The sequence below is a fragment of the Chiroxiphia lanceolata genome, chromosome 9 (genome assembly GCF_009829145.1).
Source record: "Chiroxiphia lanceolata isolate bChiLan1 chromosome 9, bChiLan1.pri, whole genome shotgun sequence".
NCBI lineage: Eukaryota > Metazoa > Chordata > Aves > Passeriformes > Pipridae > Chiroxiphia > Chiroxiphia lanceolata.
The window spans coordinates 19356151-19380139 of NC_045645.1; the positions used below are offsets into that span (position 1 = coordinate 19356151).

Consider the following 23989-nt stretch of genomic DNA (forward strand, 5'->3'; position numbering starts at 1 on the left):
TACTCACCCCTTTTCATGCTTCCAACCATGAAACATTTTTAACATTCTATTTCTTCAAATAGTCCTTAGAGAAGATAAAAGGAGAATCTGTCAGAATCTTTTTCTTCACTCAAATGGAAAGAGAGAGACAACAATAATCACAGATCACTGTTTGAGGCAGAAGCCATAAAACTGGATAATTCTAACCAAGTGTGCTGGAGTATAAAATGTGAAGATAAAATTTTTAAATATTGTGAGTTTGGTTATAAACCTACCATACAGAACTTTACAATTAAAAAAACCAAAACCACCCTCTTCAGTCTACAACCAACTAAATACTGGAACACCAATACCTATTTAAAAGACATTATGTACTTTAGCTTTCAAGTCTTTCAATCTTCTATACTTTAAAAAAAAACAAACATACATTATGCAAAAGCAAAAATGATCCAAAATTTTCTTTGTTATAGATATTTCTTCTTTCAGTTTTGGTATAGATTCAATCTCTTGATCAAAGCCAATCACAACTAAAAATCTAACCTTATTTGCTCCTCCTTAAAGACAGATAATTAGGGTAAAAAAACTCAACAGCCCTCCCATTTATTGGAGTCTTGAGAGACAAATTTCAGGCTTCTTGTGCAAGTAAAATTATTCTATCTTAAATATTTCAAAATCACTTTATTGCTTTCTTTCATCTACTTATGTTTCCTCTGTTTATTTTCTCAGTGGTCATCAGATTAAAAAATATACTACTCAGACTGAGCCCCTCACCACAATGATATGCTTGCAGGCAAGCAGCCATTAGGCTGTGCTCTTTTGGTAGTCTCGAGTACCTTATGTTCAAGATCAGAATAGTTTGAATCACCTGTACAGCATTGCCTGCATAAAATTCACAAACAAAAACAATATTACAATTTTTTGTGGCTTTATTTTTTTATTAGGAATAAATAAATCTGATAAAAATGAGTTAGGTGATAAGCATGATATATTAGTCAAACTTTGCAAGAAATGACCTTTATATAAAAGACCCTTATACCACAATAGAAATATAAATAGCACCTTACATGGATGCTCCATGCTCCCCCTCCTACATTACCAGCTTTCCTCTTGCTCACTTCCAGCATCAAGGATAGCAGGGATTCTACCTCTGACAGCCTGTCTCACATTTTCACAGCTAAATGCAATAGACAACTTTGGTCTACGCTTCTGGAGAATGCTCCTGGGTTTGATGTATCTAAAGAAAGGAGAAAATGTCCATTTTGTGCGTCACAGATTCTTTTTAAAGGCCATATAACTCTCTTTTCTTGTGTCTGTTTGCAGCTTAGGTTTCTAGAAGGTATTTATATCCAATGGTTTTCTTCCTATCTCCCATTAAATCACCAGCACAATCCTCATCTGTTTAGTTCACCTTAAAGCCATGTAACAGTTTTCTGTTTTGAAGCCGTTAACTTGAACCTACTCATTTTGTGCCTCGTATCTGAGTTTAGGAAAGCCTTATCTTACATAGTATTTTTTAATGTCCACTCTTTGTTGAATCTGATTAATCTGGTAAATGCTAGTACCTGAAGATCAATAACACAGTGCAAGCTTCTGGAACATGTTCAGCTTACTGTCAGTCTTACCTAATGTAAGAATAACAAAACAAGGTCCTTCTTATTTAATTTGTTTTCTCTTTCTTTCTTTCTTTCTCACTTGGTTTTAATGGACAGATGCTTTCTATAAGAAACAAAAATAACTGGAAAGCATTAGGGACTGAAACTACTTTCAGCTTATAAAAATACAGGACATTCTAGAGAGTATTAAGGTCCTGATAGTTATGAATTATTGTTATCGGTAAGCATTTGAATAAATACGGCCTCTTCATTTATAATTTGATAAAGAATACCTGTGCAAGTAATTGCCAGGAAAATGTGAACTAGCAAAAGACTTAGGAGGTTTACTAAGGTAAACAACAAAAAGCCCTCTTACAGCAAAAATATTAAAGGCATTTTATTTGTATATGATTTTTGCATAACTCCTTTTGGGAATCTGGATATTATTCGTTAAAATAAATTTATGTGTCCAAGATGGAAGAACTAGGAGTATTCCCCTTTAAGACAGGTTAATCAGACTATAAATACTGCAGGTGTAGAGTAGCGTCACTCAGTCCCACCAGCCTGACAATTATTATAAAAGGCACAATAAAGACATTCCACCACCATATTCAGAAGCCTTGACCTATTCAGTTTGACAGTCTGCTGTAGAAAAAATTACAGCACTACTAATTAAAAGAAGTAACAACTAATTGGTAGACTGATATCAACTGTTGAGAACTTTTAACCACATAACATTATTATATAATGCATGTAGCCAAGGGCACATGTTAGCAGAGACAGCTTTCATAACTATTCAGTCTAAACCACAAAATTTAAAGGCATGTTCTAGCCATGGTTTCCTTTATTTAAGGTCCAGCAGCATCGAAGCAGGGTTCTCCACATAAGATTTCCACAGGTTAGAAAACCGGGCCATGGTGGCTCCGTCAATGATGCGGTGATCAGCTGACCAGCTCACGTTCATTATCTGTGCCTTAAATACTTCACCTTTCCCATTAAACCGAGGAACAACCTAAAAATCAGAGGAAAGAAAAGAATTGAAATACTAAATACTTTCAGTAGCAGATCTCTATTTTTTTGTTATTAATTTGTTGATCTAAATTTAAATAATTTTCCTAAATTAGACAGACAGCAGTAGCACCCTTCAAAAAAACAAGACCTTCCCATTATTGTTTGTGCTGTGGATTGGAATATATTGCAAGCCAACATAATAAACAGTCATATCCTGTTTCCACTATCATGGAAATATTGAAGTACTGAAAATCTTTCTTGACTCAAAAGTTTCTTCCTGAATAGTTCATTGCAATGTTAGTTCTCAAATGACGGTTTCCTTAAAGCATCCCCTGAACAAAATGCTCATGGGAAGAAGCTAGAAGTAGTAATTTAAGTTAATACTAATTTCATTTCCAGCACTGGTCTCAAATGTCTATATGAAAGAATTAAGGGCTGAAATTCAGAAAATATAAAACTGCCTTCACCACACAAATTTCTGTATGGATTCAGCTAACTGGCTCATGAAATTATACTTCATTATCAGAGTACTTCTCAAATTTTCTCCTTGATGATAGCAACAATGTTATAGCATGTTGCAAAACTTGTAAAAATATATTTGTGTTGTTTCCTGACCACTACAAGGCTAAACACAGATGTGAGTGAAATATAACAGGATTCTAGAAAACAAATCTGAACCTTTGGTGTTTAACTTCTAGTTAAACATCTAGTGTCTGTACAGTCATCTAAAACCAATACAAAACTTTGCAATCACAAGCTATGCAATTTCTCTAATATAAAGTAATGTTTATAAAAGAAAAACAAAACAGAGATTCCAGTTTCACTTTAATTACAGATGACCTAAACACTCATATCACTGAGACAAAGTTACTATACCTGTATCTTTCCAAGTGCTCCAATAGCTACTTCAGGAGGTAGTATCACTGGTTTGGCATAAGTGCCACCAATCTACAAAAGAAAAAGCTGGGGATATTATTTACCAAATAGTTTAGGGTTTTTTTTAGAGCAGATTGCCTCTTGAATTAATTGCTACAGGTTTTATTCATTGTATATTTAACTTCAGTAAAGTTTTCATTTCAGAAGCAGTTTTCAGATGTAATTCTCTTTTTTCCTTTACTTACTGTGCCAATATTTGAAAGTGTGAATGTTCCCCCAGTGAGGTCACTTGTTCCCAGCTGGCCTGCAGAGCCCAAGGACTGCAGGCGATTCAATTCAGTAGCAATGTCAAACACGCTACACACTTGGACATTTTTCACGTTTGGGACAATTAAACCTTGCTCTGTGTCCATTGCAACTCCAATGTTGTGTGAAGCCTGAAAGAAGTTTCATTAACTGGACATTAGTATAAGCTCTCAACAGAAAATGTATTTTACATAAAAAGGCACTTAAATCACATCTTCCCCATTTATCTTTTTAACCTAGAAAGGGTTGTCTTTAGTAAAAAATTCCTTTATACAACTTTGAGGGGAGAAAAGGATGTAAATTTTTAAATATTAGCTTTCCACACCTGCAAATTGCTGGCAATTTCACACCCAGGGAATACAAAATCCAGGAATTGATTTCACACTGAAAACACAGAACTTTAGGATGATTGTAAGTCTAACAAAACATAAATAGCAGATTTTAAAGAGAACACTAAAATTAAAAAAAAGGAAACTCAGTTGTCTTTCATTTGCTAGAAGGAATAAAAGAATTCTGAGAGATATTGATCAAACAGCACAAAAGGAGTTTGCACTGCAAGGGCCACATACATATCACTCAAGAAAATAGACACCAGCTTCCTAGAAGTATCGATCCAGCAGCTGGGATGAAAATTACATCATTTTTATCAAAACTGAGTTTAAAATATAACTTTAATACATAAGGGTCGAGTGTTGGAACAACCACTGTGCCATTACTAAAAAATTGTTGTATTAGATTTTTAAGTGTTTTCATTTTAAATGCTTGGCTCGCATTCAGGTAAAAAATAGAAAATCACTATATTAATATGTAATTTTGAGGCAAGCCTGAATAACAAAGTGACTCTTGTTTAACAAACTACTGAAGTATGTTCAATAATAAATCAAATCCAGATCTTAGAATCTGGACACACAAATTATTTTCCAGCACAACACCACAGTTTTGGGTTTTAAAATTAACTCAGACATTCTGAAAAGCCCTTGTTAGCTGTTACTTTAGGTTTTCTGCTCACAACTTTTATCAGTAATTTACAAACCTTATATGTGATATTTTGACAGTTTTCATCCAAGGAAGCATTAAGAATGGGATACTGCAATAATCCCAGAGAGGCTGCCTGTTAAATAAAAGAAGGAAAAAAAAAAAGATAGATTGTTATATTTTATAACCAGAAAGCTCCATAGAAAGGAAGTAATGGTAGGAGATAATTTAGGTTAATAACAATACAGATTCCCTCACTGCAATCAAATTTGGCTTAAACTCTCCTTAATATGTCTGTTGATACTTTGTCATTATTAGGATAGCAAAAAAGAACTTGCAAAACCCAAATATACATCAGACAGACATATAAGAAATGATAATTCCTTTCCCCACTATAACTGAAGTTGAATCTGCATTTGTTATTTTTGTTCCACAATTCAAATCAAATATCCCAAAAGTAATGAGATTCAGCTGCAATGTCATTCTCAATTCTCAAATGACAATTTTTCAAGGAAGTAATATTAATTGCCCCTAAAGACAGTGAGCAGGAAGAGTGCTTATATAGCACTGCAATAGCATTATTCAGGTAAGCTATGCTTTCAACGCACAGTTTAGGTAGTGAGTGCATCAGTTGGAAATGGAACCATAGCAGCTAAATGAGTGCAAGTGCCTGTTCTTCTGAACAACAGAAGAGACATACTGATGCACCTAAGGTATTATTTATTCAATTCAAATTATTCAATACAAATACTGTGACAATAATAACAACAACAACAACAACAATGAACCTCATGTGAGGTTCATTTTAAAGGAACTCAAAAAAATTACTGACAGTTTCTAAAATTTGTTCTGTGCAATTCCCACACCTAGTGATGTTTACCCCCATACTGAATGACACTTAAGCCGCTCTGTCCTTCCCCATTAATATTTCAAAAATTTTCAATGATATTATATAAGCCTCACTGCAGTTCCAACTGTAAATTGGTAAATGGTTCAATAAACAAGAAAAGCTGAGACTTTTCTTGTGATCTGCCATAATTCATATGATAGAGAGGTGCTCCAAACGTACAGCAATCATTGAAAACATTTTGGCAAAAGCTGTGTAAATATTCCATACAGTGCTCTGCTGCATGTCTCACCTTTATGAAGAAAGGCATAAAGGAAAGCTTAATTCCACGGATTTCAGCCAGAGGTTTCAGCTCTTCTCGCAACTGAACAAGCTGAGTCAAATCAATCTCATCACAATAACCAAAGTGGGGTATCTTCAGGGCTGCACTCATAGTCTTTACCATTGCCTTCTGAAAACCTGGAAAATATTTACTGACTTCTTAAGCCAACCAAATGAGCTTCTGTGAAGCTATGGTGAAATTTAATTATTTGTTTCCATTAAATGAATTACATAACTTACAAAAACTAAACCAAACCAAAGCTAAACTACAACCAAAAAGGACAGGGTAAAGAGCACTTTAGGATCACCAGTTATTCAGTATATGTAACTCAATTTTTACAACCGTAACACCTAAGATTATATTACTGCACGTCTCTCCTATGTATGTATGGATTGGAAATGATGATATCATAATCTGCATTACTCTTTCCAGCCTCCAAACAAACATTGCTTGAAAGGAAAGCAAAAAACTTTTATCTTCCCCTTTTAATATGCCTTTTTTTAACCTTAGAGTCTTTTGTGGCACTCTTCTCCAGAACAAGTGTGAATGCTGAAGTATGCTGTTATTAAGTGTTGATAAACCTTAAGGGTTTATTCACTGTACTTTGCCACTAATTGCATAATGATTCCTACTGCGACAAACTTATATTTCAGAATTCCTACATGTTTCAGCATACATTTGAAGAATGAGCAAGTTCAGTTTGCAGCCCAACTCCATCCAACCAAAACACGAACAAATCTTCCATAAAATGATTTCATCAGAGACGCTTCTTACAGAGCTTCTTACAGTCATGCTCCCTGGCACAACAATAGCGTGAAACACACCCCCATCAGAAGGAGGTAGCTTTTCACAGAGCAACACTTGCTGGTAGCCTACTGTGAACGTGGTCTCAAGATTTTATATTCCTTGATTTACCTGTTACAGGTTCAGTTCTATCTTTGCCTGAAAACACAATGGGTCTGGAAACAGGTACTGGGATTTTGCGTGCTTTGTCCTTTGGAGCAGCTGGCACAGTCTCTGATTTTGGCAAAGGTGGGACAATTTCAGCCTTTGGTGATGGTGGTAAAATAGCTCCTGTTTGTTTGGCCAAGTAATTGAGTATGTCTTCTTTAAGGATTCTGTTATCTTTCCCTGTTCCAACAACTTCACTCAATTTAATCTGAAAAGTACATAACAAGCTGTGACACTTCAGTTTTACAGCAATATAAAAATATTCTATATTGTGAGCTATGGTTTAAAATTATTCCCATTACCAATCCAACATACCAACAGTTTTCTTTCCCTTTCTATAATTCATTAGGTACTTAACCTAATTGTTCCAAACATCCAAAAGTCCCACTGTTTAGTTGCATATTTTAAGGAGGAACTATGAATACTACTTACCTCCTAATTGCTTCACAGGATCAATAGTGAAATATGAATTTGAGGAAAGCCATTTGTCACTTAATTTTCTGTACTTATTGTTTTATTTTTCTCCTAAAAGTGCATCACCAACTTTCAAAACTAATGGAATATTCACAGATTCATAAGGAAAAAAAGGCATTAGAAAGACACTTTAAAAAGATCACCTAGTATATCCTCTGCTTTAATACAAATCTGAAAAACAGAACAAGCTGGCTAAAACTGAGACTTTATTTTTCCCTCCACCTTCTTCTGTCCCGGGATTTCTTAATCTTCAGCCTAAAGCATCCGAGCTGCATTTTAAGCCCAGTAATTCATTTTCTATCCACCATAATAATCAGAAAGCACAGTTCTCTTCATTTTACAACAGTTTTCACACCTTCAAAATGATTTGAAAACAAGTCTTTCCTCTAGATCAGTGTTCTTGTAGTCAGTCAAAATGCCATATAAAAGCTGGATAAAATGCAACAGGACCTTATTCAGCAAACCTACATTGTTCTCCATGGCCAGGCGACGAACTGCAGGGGTTGCTAATGTTTTGTGACCTTTTATCTCTTGGTGAGTGTGTTCTTCATGAGACATAGGAGGGGTTTCCACAACATCTTTTTCTGAGGCAAAACCTGCAAATGAAAATAAAAAATTTGACTTTACTACATTATAAGCATTTCTTAAATTCCAACCTCGATCATTCTGTGATTCTGTGATAGCTGAAGTTTTTAGCATTTACTCTGAGTTACTGTGGATGGGAACACAGCTTGCTTTATAAAAGCTGCTGCTTAAGCTAAATATTCAATAGGATATATCTGGCTTTTGAGATTTTAAATTCTAATAAAATATAACAACTTTCTCTACTCAATTTGCTTGACCTTATAAGGGGAAAAAATATTACTTTTTAAGATTCTCAGTAAGAAGAAAAAATAAACTTCTCTGTCACTGATGTTTTTATGACAACAAACACAAAGTATGCAAGAGAAAAATATATCTTACAATACCTTTTGAAGCATCAATTTCAATGTCCACTAATGGTTTTCCAACAAAAGCAATATCATCTATACTGTAATGGAGTTTTCTAATGATGCCATCGTAACGACTGGTAATAGTAACAGAAGCCTTATCACTTTGTACTTCACAGATACTGTCAAACTGAGACACACTGTCACCTTCTTTTATGTACCTGAGAGAAAAGACACAGGCTACTGTAAAACACAGTAAGTGTAAAACTCTATGTTGGGTATGCTTTTGTTAAGTTCAGTTATGTACATGCCCATAACATGAAAATGCATTCCAGACAGGAAGATAAATTCTACATAATGGATACATTTGCTCCATGCGTTTTGCCTGGCTGCTGCAGAACCCTTTGTTGTGTGAAATGACACAGTGATTTAGAATATCGTCAAACACATATTACATTGACTTTGGCAAAGCAGAGTTTTCTTGTCAGATTATAAATAACCTAAAAATAAGAATGAGCCCAGCTTGGTCTGAACCTAAGGAAGTTACTTTCTAATTGTCAGGATCAGTACATGATCTTCTACACAAAGAGACAGGAATTTGTACAAAGAACAAGGCATTTCAGCACTGCTTTTCTTCACTGCACACTTTGATTTTGTTTAATTCATTCATCACTGGCCTTTTACAAACAATTTAAAAGTTCAAATCTTTCAATAAAATCAATAGAGAAGGGGTATAGGATAAAATTATGTGGATTTTCCGGACTAGTAATTTGTTTCTAAAACTCAGCCTAAGTAAGCATAATAAAAGACAGACCTAAACACTGAAGACATTAATCACTGAAGGAAATCCTATATATAGGCACAATTAGGGCATCCCATTCCTTCCACCTTTTCCATTCACAAATAAACCAGACTACAAATAAACAAAATGTAAAGTTCACTATGTCCAAGGTTTTAAAATGCGGAAAACGAAACTTGAAAACTTCACTTGTAAACCAGAAAACGTTCTCAGACAACTAATTGATAACACAGCTAAAGCTGTGAAACTACCTCTTGATTTCTCAGTATATTTCTAAGAAAGCAGAGCTTACCATTCTTTTACAGTCACCTCTGTAATCCCTTCTCCAATGTCAGAAAGCTTAAACTGGACAATCTGGCCACATGAAACTTAAAACAGACAATAAGAAATTACAGCACGTTTAATATTAAATACAAGATATCAGGCAGAAAAATCTGAATGCATCAGAAAGTTTACATACCAGCCATATACAAGCCGCTAACATAACACTCATAAAATAGCAAAATAAAATAAATTATTTTATTATGAAAAAGATTACCAGCAGATGTTCTGAATAATCGCTGTTGATGACTAAACTTGAGGGCAGATTTGTCAAACACGCACACATATTTTGATTTTATAACACGAATGCTGCTGCACGATCTAACACGGTGAATGCACACCTGGGGGAGAAAAGTCTCAAGTGTTAATACAATGGACTGAGGAACGTAGAGCTCATTTAATATTCCTGATGCAACATAATACTAAAATAGTTTCATTCTAGTCTATGTAAGAGAAGTTCTTAAGGAAACAATTGCACTGAATACATGTTTGGATGTACAATAGCCATTACATTAGCATAAACCTTGCCAGGTCTTTAAGCTCTTTGACTAACACAACACAGGGGGAGATCAAAGCCACAACAAAATAACCAATTAACAAAAATCATTACAAGATCTGGTAAGAGATTCATACTTGCTATTGTTTCTCTAAGGAATTAGCTTAATCAGGGCGTGCACACACAAAGTACACATAGTATCAACTATATCAGCCAACTGAAATATTCTAATCCAGAATGAATGCTGGAAGGGGCTCCCAGACTGCAGGGAAAACCAGCATATTTTTCTTCATCAGTTCTTATTCCAATCAAAGGGTGATCAGAAGTACTAACTGGAAAGGAAATTCACACCAGAGGGCACAGAGAGTTGCCCTTTCGTTTCTGTTAATATATAGGAGGCAATCATCTTCAAGTAAATATCATTTCACATAACTTAAAAGACCTTTATTTAAGATGGTTTTCTTTTATGGTTACAACTATATTTATCCAGAAATCAACTTAAAAAGAGTCTACAGAATTTTCTGAAAGGTTCTTCAGACAAAACCTTATGCTTTAAAGCATCATGTAATCAGTCATGATTGTGGTCAAAAGCAAAGCTAGTAGCACTTGCATTGACATAAACAGGTATTTTATTAATCTCAACACAAGTTAGTCCAGACATCATCTTATTTAGTAAGATTTAAATGTAATGGAATTCTGGTGTTATATTGTCTCGCAGTGCTGTAAAATTTATAAAAATAATAATTTCTCTGTGGATACTATCTCTAATTAATTAGAGATATGAAAAAATTCAGGTGCTACAATGTACCTCAAGTAGCTCAAAACTGTAAAATTTAGAAATTATCTTCTTAGAGGAGCCAGAAAACAGCACACCTGCATGGGAAAGTTCATTTTAACTTCTTTTTTGAAAAACCCTTTCAGTAATTACAGAGCATATGAAACTTCCTGATTGCCCTCCCCACACCCCAAACTGTTCAACTATTTGATATTACATTACATTTTTTTAAAAAGTAGAATATTCATGAAGCCATAAAATCCTGAACTGACAATGTAGGTATTTTATGTACTGTTTAATTTAGCATTGCAAGCTATATTTAATACCATTTTTCTTTAAGGAATAAACATTTACACAACACAGTCTATCACAATGGATACAACAAAGTTATATTATACAAGTTACTTTACAGCCACCTGCTATTGAGACTGTATCTATTGATCTAGAATAAGTATTTTTCTAATTCCTATAACAAGCAAACAGAAAATCCTTTTCATTAGTCCTCCAAACAACTTTCCCTATCTGACAATTAGGTTACATGGTAATTTTAAGCTATGGAAAATCATATTTTATGAACACATTTAAAATTCTCATTAGATTACAAAAGTGGTATATAATGTACATCTTCACAAACCTATTTTTTCCTATTTTTGATTCCAGTGTTCTTTCCCCCTCAAGGTTTACATAAATACGTTGCAAGAAAACGTGATCAACAAGACCTTTTTTGTCACAAACTTAAAGTAAAATTCTTTTCTCTTTATATGATCCTAAATGAAAAACATTCAATATTTACCTGTGAAGATGATCACAAGGAGCACATCAAATCTCTGAACTATTTCTAAATGTGAAGTTTCATAATGATTTCCATGTGTTTTTAACATTTGGTAACCAATGCAGGTAGTGATTTAGTAATGACACTGCCAAAAAAAGAGACTGGTTTTGTTATAGAAAAGTTACCAGGATGTTTCATTATATTTGTAGGAATAATTCAAAACTCCTGCATTTTTTAAAAATGGAATCTTTTGGGTTTGCAGTTTTGCACATTCTTAACTAAAAAGCTGGTGTGCTAGATGTTACAGTAATAATACATTGCACAATCTCTTCATAGAACAGCGTTCCTTCCTAAGAAGAAACATATTAAAATCCAATAAATAAATTGTGCTTATTAATTTCAGTATTTAATCACCACAGTAGTATTTTCCGTGTAATGCTAAATAAGGAAATAAAAAAGCATAAAAAAGACAAAATTAGCTCTAATATCAATAGCATACCCATCCACATATCTCGATGTCTGGAAAAATTCAGCAATAAAAACCCAACAAGTCCAGTACTATCAGTTATGTTTATGTCACCACTATCACACTATATTGCAATTCAAAGGCAATAATGCTCAGCAAGATAACACCTTTCCTGTGCAAGTCTTCGATGTGCAGAGTTACTCTGACAAGAAGAAAATGAGGGTCCACTCCAGCCCCTGGCCAGTTTTGAGGACACATCAGCCTGCTTGACCAAGAACTGTGGTTTGACCCCAGCCAACACGGGAGCTGCTGCTATTCAGGGGAGAACTGCCTTGCCCCTTAGGTTCAGGTTTGGTCGTTTCCTTAAAAAGAAGCCAACTGTGATTTTCTAAATCACCACTGATCCTAAAGATCTACTGCTGGCCTCAGAAAAAAATATTTTTATGCAGCCTGCAGGGAACCAATTACCTGATGTAGCAACACTAAATTTCAAAGTCAAATTGAATAGTTTATGCTAAAAGGCAACGACTTCTCATTAAAGGATACTCCCCTATTGAACTCTCTTTATTTGCTGTCACATTGAGTTATTTTAAAGAATATTTACTTGCACTGGATTTGATTTGCATAGATATTCTGTATCTCCAAGTATATAGTTGCCTATAATAGTAAAGCAATGTCCTTGGTAGCATACTTTAGCCAGAGTTTACTCCTCACCTAAACAACTGGGACGTGTCCCAGTGTCCAGGTAACTGCCATTTCCCTACCACTTTACACAAGGGCCCCCAAGCTCCTTTCTTTCCTTCACGATTTACAGCCCCCATGCACAATCACTGTGACTTTGTCCTTCTTCCTTTTGCTAGCCAAAGTGTTTACAAAGGTACAGAGAATATTAAAATAAAGCCCTTTAATAATATAATAACCAAATTATTTCTTGGAACTTATCACTGTTTCACAGCAGATGGTCACAAGAATTAGCATCTAGCAAGATTCAAAATGTGCTTGCAGGAAACATACACCACAAACCAGCCAATTCTATAGTTCAGCATGCACACAGATAAGATGAGCATTTTCATCTTATCAGAATCTGCCTCTGCATTTAAGAGTAGGTGGTTAGAAAGAAAACCAAAAGGAAACTGTTATTTTTCAATGGTCTTACTTAGTAAAATTACTTATGAATGGCCCAAAACTAGATCACAAAAGCACCAGTTAAAAATCCTCACCATTATCATTTAAAAATGCAGTATGAACTGCTATTTAGAGAAAAAATAATAATGGAAACTAGAACTGATCCTTAATTTTGTATCTACTTATATTATCTTAGAAAAGTTATTTCTTTTTCTGACATTCCACAAAACAGCAGCGACATAATTGGAAACCAACACTCTTCACAACAGCAGAAAGACTATAATACAAGGAGACAGGAGAAAGCATGAATTAATCTTCACGACGCTACATGTTTATGAGACTGTAAGTGTCCTAAAAGGCAACCAAGTAGATTCGCTCCTTATGGTAAAGTATCGCAACTACTTTTCAAATATCAAGGCTCCCGGGATTCAAAGAAACACGTTTCCTTTTTTGTACGTGTAGCCGCCCCGTCACTGCGGATGCGGAACGCACAGCGAGCTGATGCTGGGCGGAGGAGCGGCGATGGCAGCGCAACGCATACACAGGCAGAGCAACGGATCAGACGACTTAGAAATAACAGGAGAGAAGGATGTCACTGGCTTATTACAGACAGGCACACGCTTCTTTCACAGGGAACACGGGCAACGGGGAGGACGTTCCAGGGCTGCGCGGGGCGCGGGTGTCGGCTCTGGGGGTCCCTCGGGAGCGGGGACCCGCTGAACGCCAGGGACAGCCCGGGGCGGGCAGGCCGGGCCCTGCGGGGACACGGGCAGCTGTGCCCGCACAGGGGCTGCGGGGCGGGCTGGGGGAGGCTGAGGCAGCCGGGCAGGGCTGAGGGCGGGCGGGAGGGGGAGCCGGGCACTATCCGCCCGTGGGCACTGCTGAGCAGCCGGGCAGGGGAACCGGGGCACTGCGCGCCCGCAGGCACTGCTGAGGCGGCCGGGCAGGGGAGCTGAGGCGCTGCCCGCCCGCAGGCGCGGGGGAGGCGGAAGGTCCGCGAGCGTGTGGTGTTTGCAGCCGCGCGGTGCTCGCGGGCTGCCGGCTGCACGACAGCACCGGGGCTCCGGGATACCGTCGCCGCCGAGGCGGGGATGCTGCGCGCTATGCCTCCCCTTCCCGGCTGAGCACCGGAGCGGGGTCCCCGCTCTCCTTACCAGGCGCCCCGCGGCTCGGCAGCTGCTCCTCAACGCGGTCACGGCCGCCATCTTACCACGGGCAGCGCAGCCCCTCACACACCCCCGGCCCAGCCAACCGGCGGCGGCCGCGCCGGCCCAGCCAACCAGGCGGCGGGCGGGGGCCGCGGGCCGGGCGGGGCCAGCGGGGCTGGGGCAGCGCAGGCGGCGCAGGCGGCGCGTGGGTCCCGCACACGGGCGCGATGCAGCTTCGGTACCGCAAAGCCGCTGGCGGCGGGGCAGGGCGTGTGGCTTCCCTGGGTAGCGGGAGGGGCAGCGCCAAGGGCCTGGCCGTTCCCGATGCACGTGTAATAAAGTCCCGAGTGTGCCTGCCTGACCAACACCCCCATGTCTGTGCTTCTACCTGAACGGAGGTTGTAGCCAGGTGGGGCTCGGCCTCTTCTCCCAGGCAACTAGCGATAGAACGAGGGGACATAGTCTTAAGCTGCGCCAGATGAGGTTTTGGTCGGACATTAGGAAGAATTTCTTCACAGAAAGGGTGATTAGACATTGGAATGCGCTGCCCAGGGAGGTGGTGGAGTCACCGTCCCTGGAGGTGTTTAAGGAAAGACTGAGCATGGTATCTAGTGCCATGGCCCAGTTGACAGGGTGGTCGGTCACAGGTTGAACGCCATGATCTCAGAGGTCTTTTCCAATGTAATTGATTCTCTGATTCTGACGAAAACTCGCTCGTAACCGTGCGCGCCGCAGTCCGGTCGCTCTCCCCCGGCGCTGACCTGCCAGGTGCGGCGGTCGTCACCGCTCTGGCCCTTGGTCGAGACAGAGGAAAGTCCTCCCGCAAGACTCCGGGCCGCGGTCGGTACCGCGGGGAGGCGGGAGCCGCCCCCTCCCGCTGCCCGGGCAACGGGACCCGGCGGCTGCTCCTCCCTCGGCCAACGCAGGGCGGGCGGGAGGCGCCTCCGCTCTGCGCCTGCTCGCGCCGCCGCCCGCCCCGGCACCGGCACCGCAGCATCCCGGACGTGCTTCTGCCGCTGTCGGCCCCGGGGCTGCTTCGCCGGGGGCTCGCCCTGTGCAGGGCCCCGCCGGGACCCTATCGGCGCGGCCTCTGCGAGAGACACCGCTCGCCGACAGCCATGGACGGGGACAGGGTGGACATAGACGGCGGGATCATGGAGGGGGTGAGCGCCAGCGGCGGGCCCCGGGCTTACCTGGCCCCGGGCTGCGGTCCCGGCCGGGCGGTGCCGCAGCGCCTGACGAGCGCCGTTTCTCCGAGCAGGGCGGGCAGATCCTGCGGGTGTCCACGGCGCTGAGCTGCCTGCTGGGGCTGCCGCTGCGGGTGCGCCGGATCCGCGCCGGGCGGAACCAGCCCGGCCTCAGGTGAGACCCGCCCCGGGCGGCCCTGGGGCGCTCGGCCGGTCACTTACGGCGTGTGGGGCCCTCCCGGGGACGCGCAAAGAGCCTCCGCTGCTCTCGTCTGAAACACTGGTGTTTTCATTGCTTTGAGAAAGCCTTGTTAGCAGCAAATGCCGTCTGTGGCTCTCCAGGAGTGCCCGCAGGGGAGCGCTGGGGATGAACCGGGCTCGGTCCCGTCGCCCGCTGCCGCCTCGGAATGATTCCAGAGGTGCTAAAACACGGAATGAAACACGAAATACAGTCATATAATGCCTCAGCGAAAGGTGGCTCACGGAGCGTACAGTGTTAAGAACAGCTAGTGTATTTCCTATGTAAGTTACCCAAACAAATGGAAACGCAAGCACAAGAAGACACATGCATAGCAAACGCGTTAGCTCTCCTGTGGCACTACAGCCGGTTCTAGCTCGGCCAGTATTGCCATCCTTAGCCATTCCATTTCTGTCCAAGCGCTTATCACATTAGGACTGCTCCTGCATCTCATGTGTCTGTCTGGACTCATTCTAATGTAAAAGATACCAGAATCCTGCCTACTCCAGAATGGCCTGAATGCTGCTCCTTTGGCTCCTGTGAACTCAGGAGAAGTACTGTAGCAACCAGAGCGAATTTCTGGTCCTTGACTGATCAGAAATTTGCAATTGTAGTTTCTATTAGTTGGTGTATAGTTCTTTTAATGTAACATGAGTATGTAGTCTATTTGCATGTATCTTTAACTTTGTATTGTCACTCCAAGGCCTCAGCATCTGTCTGGATTGGAGATTGTTCGCGATCTATGTGATGGGAAGCTGAATGGTGGAGAAATTGGCTCAACAGAAATAACCTTCACTCCTGGGAAGATCAAAGGTGGAACCCACATAGCAGATACAAAAACAGCAGGGTATGTCTTTGTACATGGCTTCTGGTAACCTTAATATTATAACAGAAGACTGGGGGGAAAAAAGAACATCTATACATGGATAATTACCCTGAAGATGTGCTGCCTGAGTCAGATTTATGTTTCCAAAAACCTGTAGTATAGGAAGTACATGCATGAATAAAATACATGCAAGTATAATAGTTTTAAAATTACAATTGATATAAAACTTGAACACTTGATTCATGTTAAGCAAAAAACATCTGCTCATGTCTTTAAAACTTCAGCTGTTATTTTCTCACATTAGTATGTTACATATCAGATCAAATGCATTAAATTAGATAAGTATCTCAAATCCATGAAGTCTGAAATAATCATTACCTAGTAAAGTAAATTTTGAGAGTTTACTTACACACATAGTGGTACACGATGGGATACTAGTCCTGGAACTGGGAACATATTCTATGAACAGTTCTTGTGTCTGTGTTTCTTCTGTATTTCTGTGTTGGGTCCTTTGTTCTTGGAATCTGTTGCAAAACTGAGTAAATGGGTTTAGCTATGGAAGGCTGGTGTGAACAGTTGTTTGGAAGCGTAAGCCAGAGCAGGCATAAGTTAAAGTTCCCTTTAAGTTAAGAGAAATATTTTTCTGAGCTGCAATAGTATAAACAACCAAGCTGATGCCTTTAACTTAACATAGAAAAGTTTGAGTAAGCCACAATGCAGCAGAATTGGTAATTAAGCACAAGAAAAAAGATAAACACTATGGTTCACAAACATTTGGGAGTTATTTAAGAAAACAAACCCATGTTTTCTCAGTTCTGTGGTGATTACTGTTTTTACAATTCAAAATTATGTTTGAAAGCCCTGTGAGATAACTGTTTTGTTTTGCCAAAACAAACTTCTACTTTTGGAAAACTTACTTTAGAAGCATTTTTATCTCTGTGAAATGTGGAGAGATTCAGTGATAGGGTAATCTTGTATGTAATACCTTAATATTTTCTATGCTCCTGAATTCTCTTGTGTGGCATGCTGACCAGCTTCTAAGCAATTTTATAGTTTTCTTAGTATTTTGTTATTAAATAAGTATTGAAATGTTATTGCTGCCTAAGCCTTGTCTGCTTTTATCATCTGCTAGCTAAACCCACAGTTTTCACAGTCCCATCAGTATACTAGATAAGATACATGACTTTTATTTCAAATAAGACTATTAAAGATGCAATCATTGTGCAATAAAAACCTTCATATTTAGGCTTGCTAAGGACATGAAGTTTTAAATTAATATTTTTTAAGACTAACAATTTTATAGATAATTTCTAAGATAAAATAAGTATGTAAATGCTCTGGAAAGCCTGTGATATGTAATGATTCTATGGAATTCTATGGGTTATGACTGTATGACATCTGAGTGTCTTATAATTTCTTTTAGGAGCGTGTGTCTACTGATGCAGGTAGCAATGCCCTGTGTGCTGTTTGCTGCTTCCCCATCAGAGCTTCATTTAAAAGGTGGGACTAATGCTGAGATGGCTCCTCAGATAGACTACACAGTCATGGTAGGGAAAAACTCCTTTGGCTTGGTGCATCTTTCATGAATATGTGTGCAATGTAACTGCTGTACTTCTGTTGCTCTTACTGCAGGTGTATTTGTGATTATGGAATTAGGCATGGGAATATAACACTATTAGTGTACTGTATGTAGAGAGCAACCAACGTTTCATGGAATTTCCTGAAACAGCAAATAGTCTGTTTGGTTTTAATTACTAAAGAAATTTTCGTTTAAAATATATTCTTTATTCTAAAAGGGCTGTGATTTGATCTTCCTTTTTCCTTAAGAAAATCCTTTTACACAAAGTAGCATTCAGAGTGAAGTATGAGGAATGTCAAATAAGCTTTTCTTTTCAATAATGTAACTGAAATTTTTGTCTTGCCTTTTTCTTTTTTTTTTTTTTTTGAAGACTGCATAAAATAGTGGGAAATTATCAGTGCAAAATAAATACCCTCTGCGTTTTTATATGTGTTTGTTTTTCAGGTTTTTAAGCCAATAATTGAAAAGTTCAACTTCACATTTAACTGTGACATAAAAAAGAGGTGAGTTGTGGAGTCACGTGGCGGAGGCACACTCTGAACCTGTGTGTGAGCACAGAGGCACACACAAGGTGCTCTCAATCAAACCGAGGGATGAATTTATAATACATGAACTAATCTGCATTAGCTGTCCCTGTGTGTACTGTCACCTTATGATGAATGTGAGATGGTTATTCCCCGTCTGTTTTTCATTGCTGATGCTACAGCTGCTGTGTAATGTCTCCTGTTGGCTGCCCCTGAGGGCAGTGCATGCTGAACAGGCAGCATACTACTGAGCTTCTCCTGAGGTGCCAGTTAGGTTGGTGTGAGGTAGTTAATAAGATGTACATTACAAAGTAATACTGTAAGAGAACATAATTCCATTATAAGCCACACATCAAGAAAATTCATACGTACAGTAACACAGAACATAAAAATATATGAAGAGCCTTCTGGCCCTTTTCTTGGTTTCTTTGTGATCTTTTTGTTTGATTATATCTGATTACTGTTTCTAAATAGGGGCTACTATCCTCAGGGAGGTGGTGAAGTTGTGGTCCGGATGTCTCCAGTCAAAGAGTTGAGCCCGATAAACTTAACAGAACGTGGCACAGTGACAAAGATATATGGAAGAGCATTTGTTGCTGGAGCACTGCCTATCAAAGTAAGTGCTGATAATAGTTCTGGTAGTATCCAGCTTTATATATCTATATAAAATTGCATGTAATCTGCTTAACATTCCTCTACTGTTCCAGTATTCTGCAGTCTTTCCCATACAAACTCATGTAGTAGCCTTATTAAATGGTTTCAGTTATTCAGGCTGTAAAACAGTATATTGGACATTTCTAAAATGCAGTTCTTGCATAGCAATGTATAGCTAAAACAGGAAATGAGAACACTATCCTCACTATCCTTCATATGACTATTTAGCATGTATTGAGGGGTATTTTATATCTGATTTATATATCATTCCTATTTATGTGGATTATTTTAAATCTGGAATTATGGCTCCTGTTCATAGACTTATGGGTAAGCTATGGTGCACTGTAATAGGCAGAGGTCAGAAAACATCAAATTTTTCAACCATTGCTAAGAGTATTAGAAAAAGTTAAGGGTAGGTTTAGCCAAAAATAAAATGGAAAGAAATTTGCTTCTTTATACCCCCTTCCTTTTCTGAGTGGTGGGACCTCCTTAAGGTTCCTTCTCACACACAGGCTAGGAATTATTAGAGGAAGGAAGAGGAGGAATTGATTTAGTTTTTGAAGAGCTGTGGATTGCTGGTTTTGGTCTTAAAATCCCCAAACCTATGAATATTAGCTATGATTAGATCACAAGAATGGGATAAGCTTCATCTGTCCCCACTTGCCTGTGATTTAAAATTGTTATTTTTTAGTATTATCTCTTATAGAATATATCCTGTACATAATAATTGGGGGGGGGTTACAGTTGGTTTTTGGGGGATTTGTGGGGGTTTTTTTAGAATCTAGTGTTTTGATATACTCAGGACTGAAATCTTTCTCCCTAAGAATGAAGAAAAGTTCTTGAAATTGTGATGATATTGAAGTTTCTATATCTATCTCTATTAGCCTTATGAAGAAAAAGTACTTTTGTTGTTATATAATTTAATTACTGGTTTTATGTCTTATCTTGTTAGCTGGCAAAAGACATGTCATCAGCAGCAGTGAGATGCATCAGAAAAGAAATCAGAGATCTTTACATTAACATTCAGCCTGTTCGAGAACCTGATGATCAAGCTGTTGGGACTGGAAGTGGAATAATGTAAGAGGAGTCCAAACTTTCTATTGATACCTGTAATCTTGCTGGTTGATTAGCTAGATTTTGATTACATGTCTGATAAATAAAGTGTAGCGTGAGTGATTCTATTCCTAATTTTGATTCTGTTTTTTGTGCTTAGCATTGTTGCAGAGACTTCAACAGGTTGTTTGTTAGCTGGGTCATCACTTGGCAAGAGAGGTAAGAATTCCATTAAGTCTTTGAGATTTAACTGAATATACTAATAACAAATAGGAATCTGAAGTATCATCTGTTTAAAGAGCTGATGCTTTGAGTGATGCATTTTTAAATGAATGTTGTTTAGTAATAAAGGACAGCGGAAATGAGCAGATTTAAAACAGTAAATGGAAATTCACAAAAATGACAAAACTACAGCCTTACCTTTTGTCAGAATGGAGTGTTAAGGATCACTGAGCTGAAAGTGTTTCTGGACTTTAGAAACATGGACTTTGTGGTTTACCTGTGAAGCTTTTGTTCAACAGTGAATCTAGATTAAAATGAATAGAAGTGATTTTGGGTTTTAACTATTTAAATCAAATGTTTTTCTGAAAAATGGGGCCACTTTCATTCCACTGCTTAGGAAGTATGAACCATACATCATCATAAGATGGGAAGGGTTTTTAAAGCAGACATTTGAGGCAAGAGCATGAAAATAAGATTTAAAAAGTCAAAAATTTCTTTTTTTTTCCTTCTGTATTTTTAAAATGTTAAATAGTGATTGTCAGCTTCCTAATATCCTGTATTTCTCTGTTAGGAAAGAATTCTGACAAGGTTGGCATTGAAGCAGCTGAGATGCTGCTGAAGAATCTTAAACACGGTGGAACTGTGGATGATTCTCTGCAAGACCAGGTAAGGCTCCTGTGTGTTTACATGAAGCTGAAGTAGTAAGAACATGCCTGTATGTATTACTTGTAAAGAATATAAATCTGAACAGGGAAAGAATGAGATGTTAATTAGAAGTCTTAGAGATGTGTGATCACAACATCACTAGAATTAGCAAGTTACTTACAGTTCTTAGGAACCACAAATGCTCCTGGCTTTGTACCATCACCGTCAATTTTCCCCTTCCTGCAACTCTTAGTAAGTATGGAAGAAAGAGGCAGGAATTTGCTTCGATTTGACATTGCATGTAGTGGTGTGAAAATAGCTCCCTGGTTACATATAAAGAATGATACTAAGTGAAGTTATTAGAGAACAGAATATCTAGGAGGTGCTCCCATTTGTCTTTCTTACCTAATTTCATTTGAGCATGAAAGCCCTCCACTGTCTTATAAGAATCTCGGGCTGTTTTAGGTAGGATGATGTTACCTCTTAGCTGTAAACACTTGGGCAGACATTACTGTTATGTAGTGTAATAGGAGCTATTTAGGTGTTGGACTCATCCTACTTTTTTCAAAGCATGCACAGTACCATTGGTGGGAATAAGCCACTGCCAGATTCAGTGTATATGGAACTGCACAGAATTCTATCACACATTACAGAGTACTTGTCATGGTGATGTTTGTAAATCAAATCAAATGTCTTTAAGTATCTCTCTGGTGAATGTGATCAGAAGTGTTAGAATTAAAGAACCTCTTCCTGAGGTTTTCTCTCCGTATAGGTATTCTACTAACCCGGAGTCTGACATGACTTTGGGGAATTTTGGGGAAGACAATGAGGGAGAGTAAAGTTAAATGTAGTAACAGGATTCAAGGGCATCTACTGTGGAAAAGTAGTAGCCCTTCAGTAATAGGTGTTACAATAGTAATTTCCAAACTTCTTAAAAATCAAGATTGTGAACTTTTATGAAACATAGCAGACCGCATTTTTACATCTACAGATATTTTGCAAGTTTTTCCTTTTTTTTCCTTTTTTTTTTTTTTTTTTTACATCAGTAGGTTCCCAGAATCTGAAGAATTACTTAATAATTCCTCTTCCCTCCCTTCCAGCTGATCATTTTTATGGCTCTAGCAAAGGGAGTGTCTAGAGTGAAAAGTGGACCAATTACACTTCATACTCAAACAGCTATACACTTTGCAGAGCAGCTAACAAAGGTGAGTCCGAAAATTCAGGAAGTTTTACCTATGAGTTGTTATCCAGTAACTAACTAGGCAATGTAGAGTTCAGCAGGTATTGTGAGCTGAACTTGATCATGGAGGATAAGCATGGATAAAATTATTGCTACAGTGTTTACATGGGAGTTTTCCTGTAGAAAATGAACATACTTTAAAGTTAAATGCTTTTAGAATGGTTAGATACTTTAACCACCTTTATTTAAATGTTTTTTTAATTTAACCTGTCAAAGCTCTGATATATATAGACACATGGCAATACAATGATTTGGTGTCAGATATTTAATATTTAAACTTATATGTGTGATAAATTAATTTGTGATATATTTCTAATCCTCTTTTAGGCCAAATTTACTGTGACAAAATCAGAAGATGAAGATCCCAGTAATGATACCTACATCATTGAGTGCCAAGGAGTGGGGATGATAAACCCAAACTTATAGGGTTAAACAAAAAAGGCAGCAAGCTGACAAAGGAAACACTCAACATACCTCAGTGATGTATCTGCATCACTACATCTCAATGGATGTATAATCTGTGTGAACAGGAGAAACCTTCTGTCACATCAGAGTGATTTAACTTCAAGGATGGTGTCAAGCTTTTCCTTTTTTTTTTTTACTATTAGCAGCAAAATGAGTAACAATAGGGCAGGAAATAGAATATATTGTATGTATGTGAGAGCTTCACTTAGAAGCTTTGAAAATCCAGCTTCACCAAAGTAGATCAAAACTGTTTTAGTTTTGAAAAACTACTATCAGTATTTCTTTGACTTTTGAAAAATGTAAGTTTTATTTTCTGGAAACCTTTATGTTATGAGGTATAAGGAATGAAGTGCACCATCAAATCTGTATCGCTGTTCTTCGTTAGACATTTTGCTTAAATTGTGTGTGAGGAATATTAAAGCAATATCACCCTATAAAAGGCTGGTATTTATATGTGCTGTTATCTCAGCAGGCTGTGCTAGGGGAAGATGGATACAAAATAGAAATTATGCTCCTGAAAAGTTTTCTCTCCCTACAGAAAAAAGACAATGCATAAGATAATCTTCCTTTAGATCTTCTGTTTTTGTCTATTTTAAAAAGCCTTCTCAGGCAAGCTAAAACAAAGTACCACATTACATCCCAGATACCAGGTCTTAACTTCATGATACGACTGTATTTTCTAGCTGCAGTTGTCCTTGTCATACTGACCGAGCCTGCATTTTCACTGAGGTGGTGGTTTGTTCTTTTTAAAGGGAGTACTTCACTTCAGCTGAGATTAGGAGCTACTGAACACACATATGTAGACACAGGTATGTATGTGCATGTACACACAGGTATATTTAGGCAACTAGAATCCAGTTGTCCAATCCCCCATCTGTGGATTTAGGAAGGAAGACCTTCTGCCAGCCTGGCATTGATCATGCTACAAAAGATTTTTCTGAAGTGGAAGGAAGGTGAAAGGAGAAATAGGGCATAATTTGTTTTGCATATGAAGACCTGAATCACAGAGTTGGAATCACTTAACCAAAACTGTATAAATGCACCCTGGAAGCTTGAACTGATTTCCAAGTTTCCACAGCCCAGTCTGCAGCCTTTGCTCTAAGATCTTTTTTCCTCAGTTGTGACTATTGAACCTGAGAGCTAAAGATGTAACTTAAGTTATCATTTGTCATATTGATTAAGATAATTTCAT

At 38.5% G+C, this 23989-nt stretch overlaps 2 protein-coding genes across 5 annotated transcripts; one reads left to right on the forward strand and one right to left on the reverse strand.

Moving 5' to 3' along the window:
- Nucleotides 1–8: 8 nt before the first annotated feature.
- On the reverse strand, nt 9–15380 carry DBT (dihydrolipoamide branched chain transacylase E2). 4 transcript variants are annotated; one of them, XM_032696215.1, is made up of 14 exons: nt 14171–14271; nt 11447–11570; nt 10687–10751; nt 9600–9723; nt 9354–9429; nt 8302–8483; nt 7802–7929; nt 6824–7067; nt 5879–6045; nt 4798–4875; nt 3704–3895; nt 3459–3530; nt 751–2583; nt 9–64 (listed from the first exon to the last, which is right to left on the reverse strand). In XM_032696215.1, the coding sequence occupies exons 2-13, from the start codon at nt 11532–11534 to the stop codon at nt 2416–2418; spliced, it is 1584 nt and encodes a 527-aa protein (XP_032552106.1). In that variant the 5' UTR covers nt 11535–11570; nt 14171–14271; the 3' UTR covers nt 9–64; nt 751–2415. The 4 variants fall into 4 exon arrangements, with proteins under 4 accessions (XP_032552106.1, XP_032552107.1, XP_032552110.1 ...); XM_032696216.1 differs by lacking the exons at nt 10687–10751; nt 11447–11570 and having other exon boundaries at nt 14171–14276; XM_032696217.1 differs by lacking the exons at nt 9–64; nt 751–2583 and having other exon boundaries at nt 3492–3545.
- On the forward strand, nt 15131–23231 carry RTCA (RNA 3'-terminal phosphate cyclase). Its single transcript, XM_032696222.1, has 11 exons — nt 15131–15327; nt 15426–15526; nt 16293–16436; nt 17839–17962; nt 18439–18497; nt 18993–19134; nt 20125–20249; nt 20386–20444; nt 21019–21113; nt 22193–22297; nt 22660–23231. Exons 1-11 carry the CDS (start codon nt 15283–15285, stop codon nt 22756–22758), a joined length of 1098 nt encoding a protein of 365 aa, XP_032552113.1. The 5' UTR covers nt 15131–15282; the 3' UTR covers nt 22759–23231.
- The last annotated feature ends 758 nt before the right edge of the window (nt 23232–23989 follow it).

Excerpts from the sequence above, each read along its gene's own strand:
- RTCA (XM_032696222.1), top strand. The coding sequence starts at position 15,283 with ATGGACGGGGACAGGGTGGACATAGACGGCGGGATCATGGAGGGG. Across the intron at positions 18,498-18,992 it reads AACTGTGACATAAAAAAGAG|GGGCTACTATCCTCAGGGAG; the intron begins GTGAGTTGTGGA and ends GTTTCTAAATAG. Across the intron at positions 20,250-20,385 it reads GGGACTGGAAGTGGAATAAT|CATTGTTGCAGAGACTTCAA; the intron begins GTAAGAGGAGTC and ends TTTTGTGCTTAG.
- DBT (XM_032696215.1), bottom strand. The coding sequence starts at position 11,534 with ATGTTAAAAACACATGGAAATCATTATGAAACTTCACATTTAGAAATA. Across the intron at positions 7,068-7,801 it reads GCCTGGCCATGGAGAACAAT|ATTAAATTGAGTGAAGTTGT; the intron begins GTAGGTTTGCTG and ends TGTACTTTTCAG. Across the intron at positions 3,896-4,797 it reads GTCAAAATATCACATATAAG|GCTTCACACAACATTGGAGT; the intron begins GTTTGTAAATTA and ends AACTTCTTTCAG.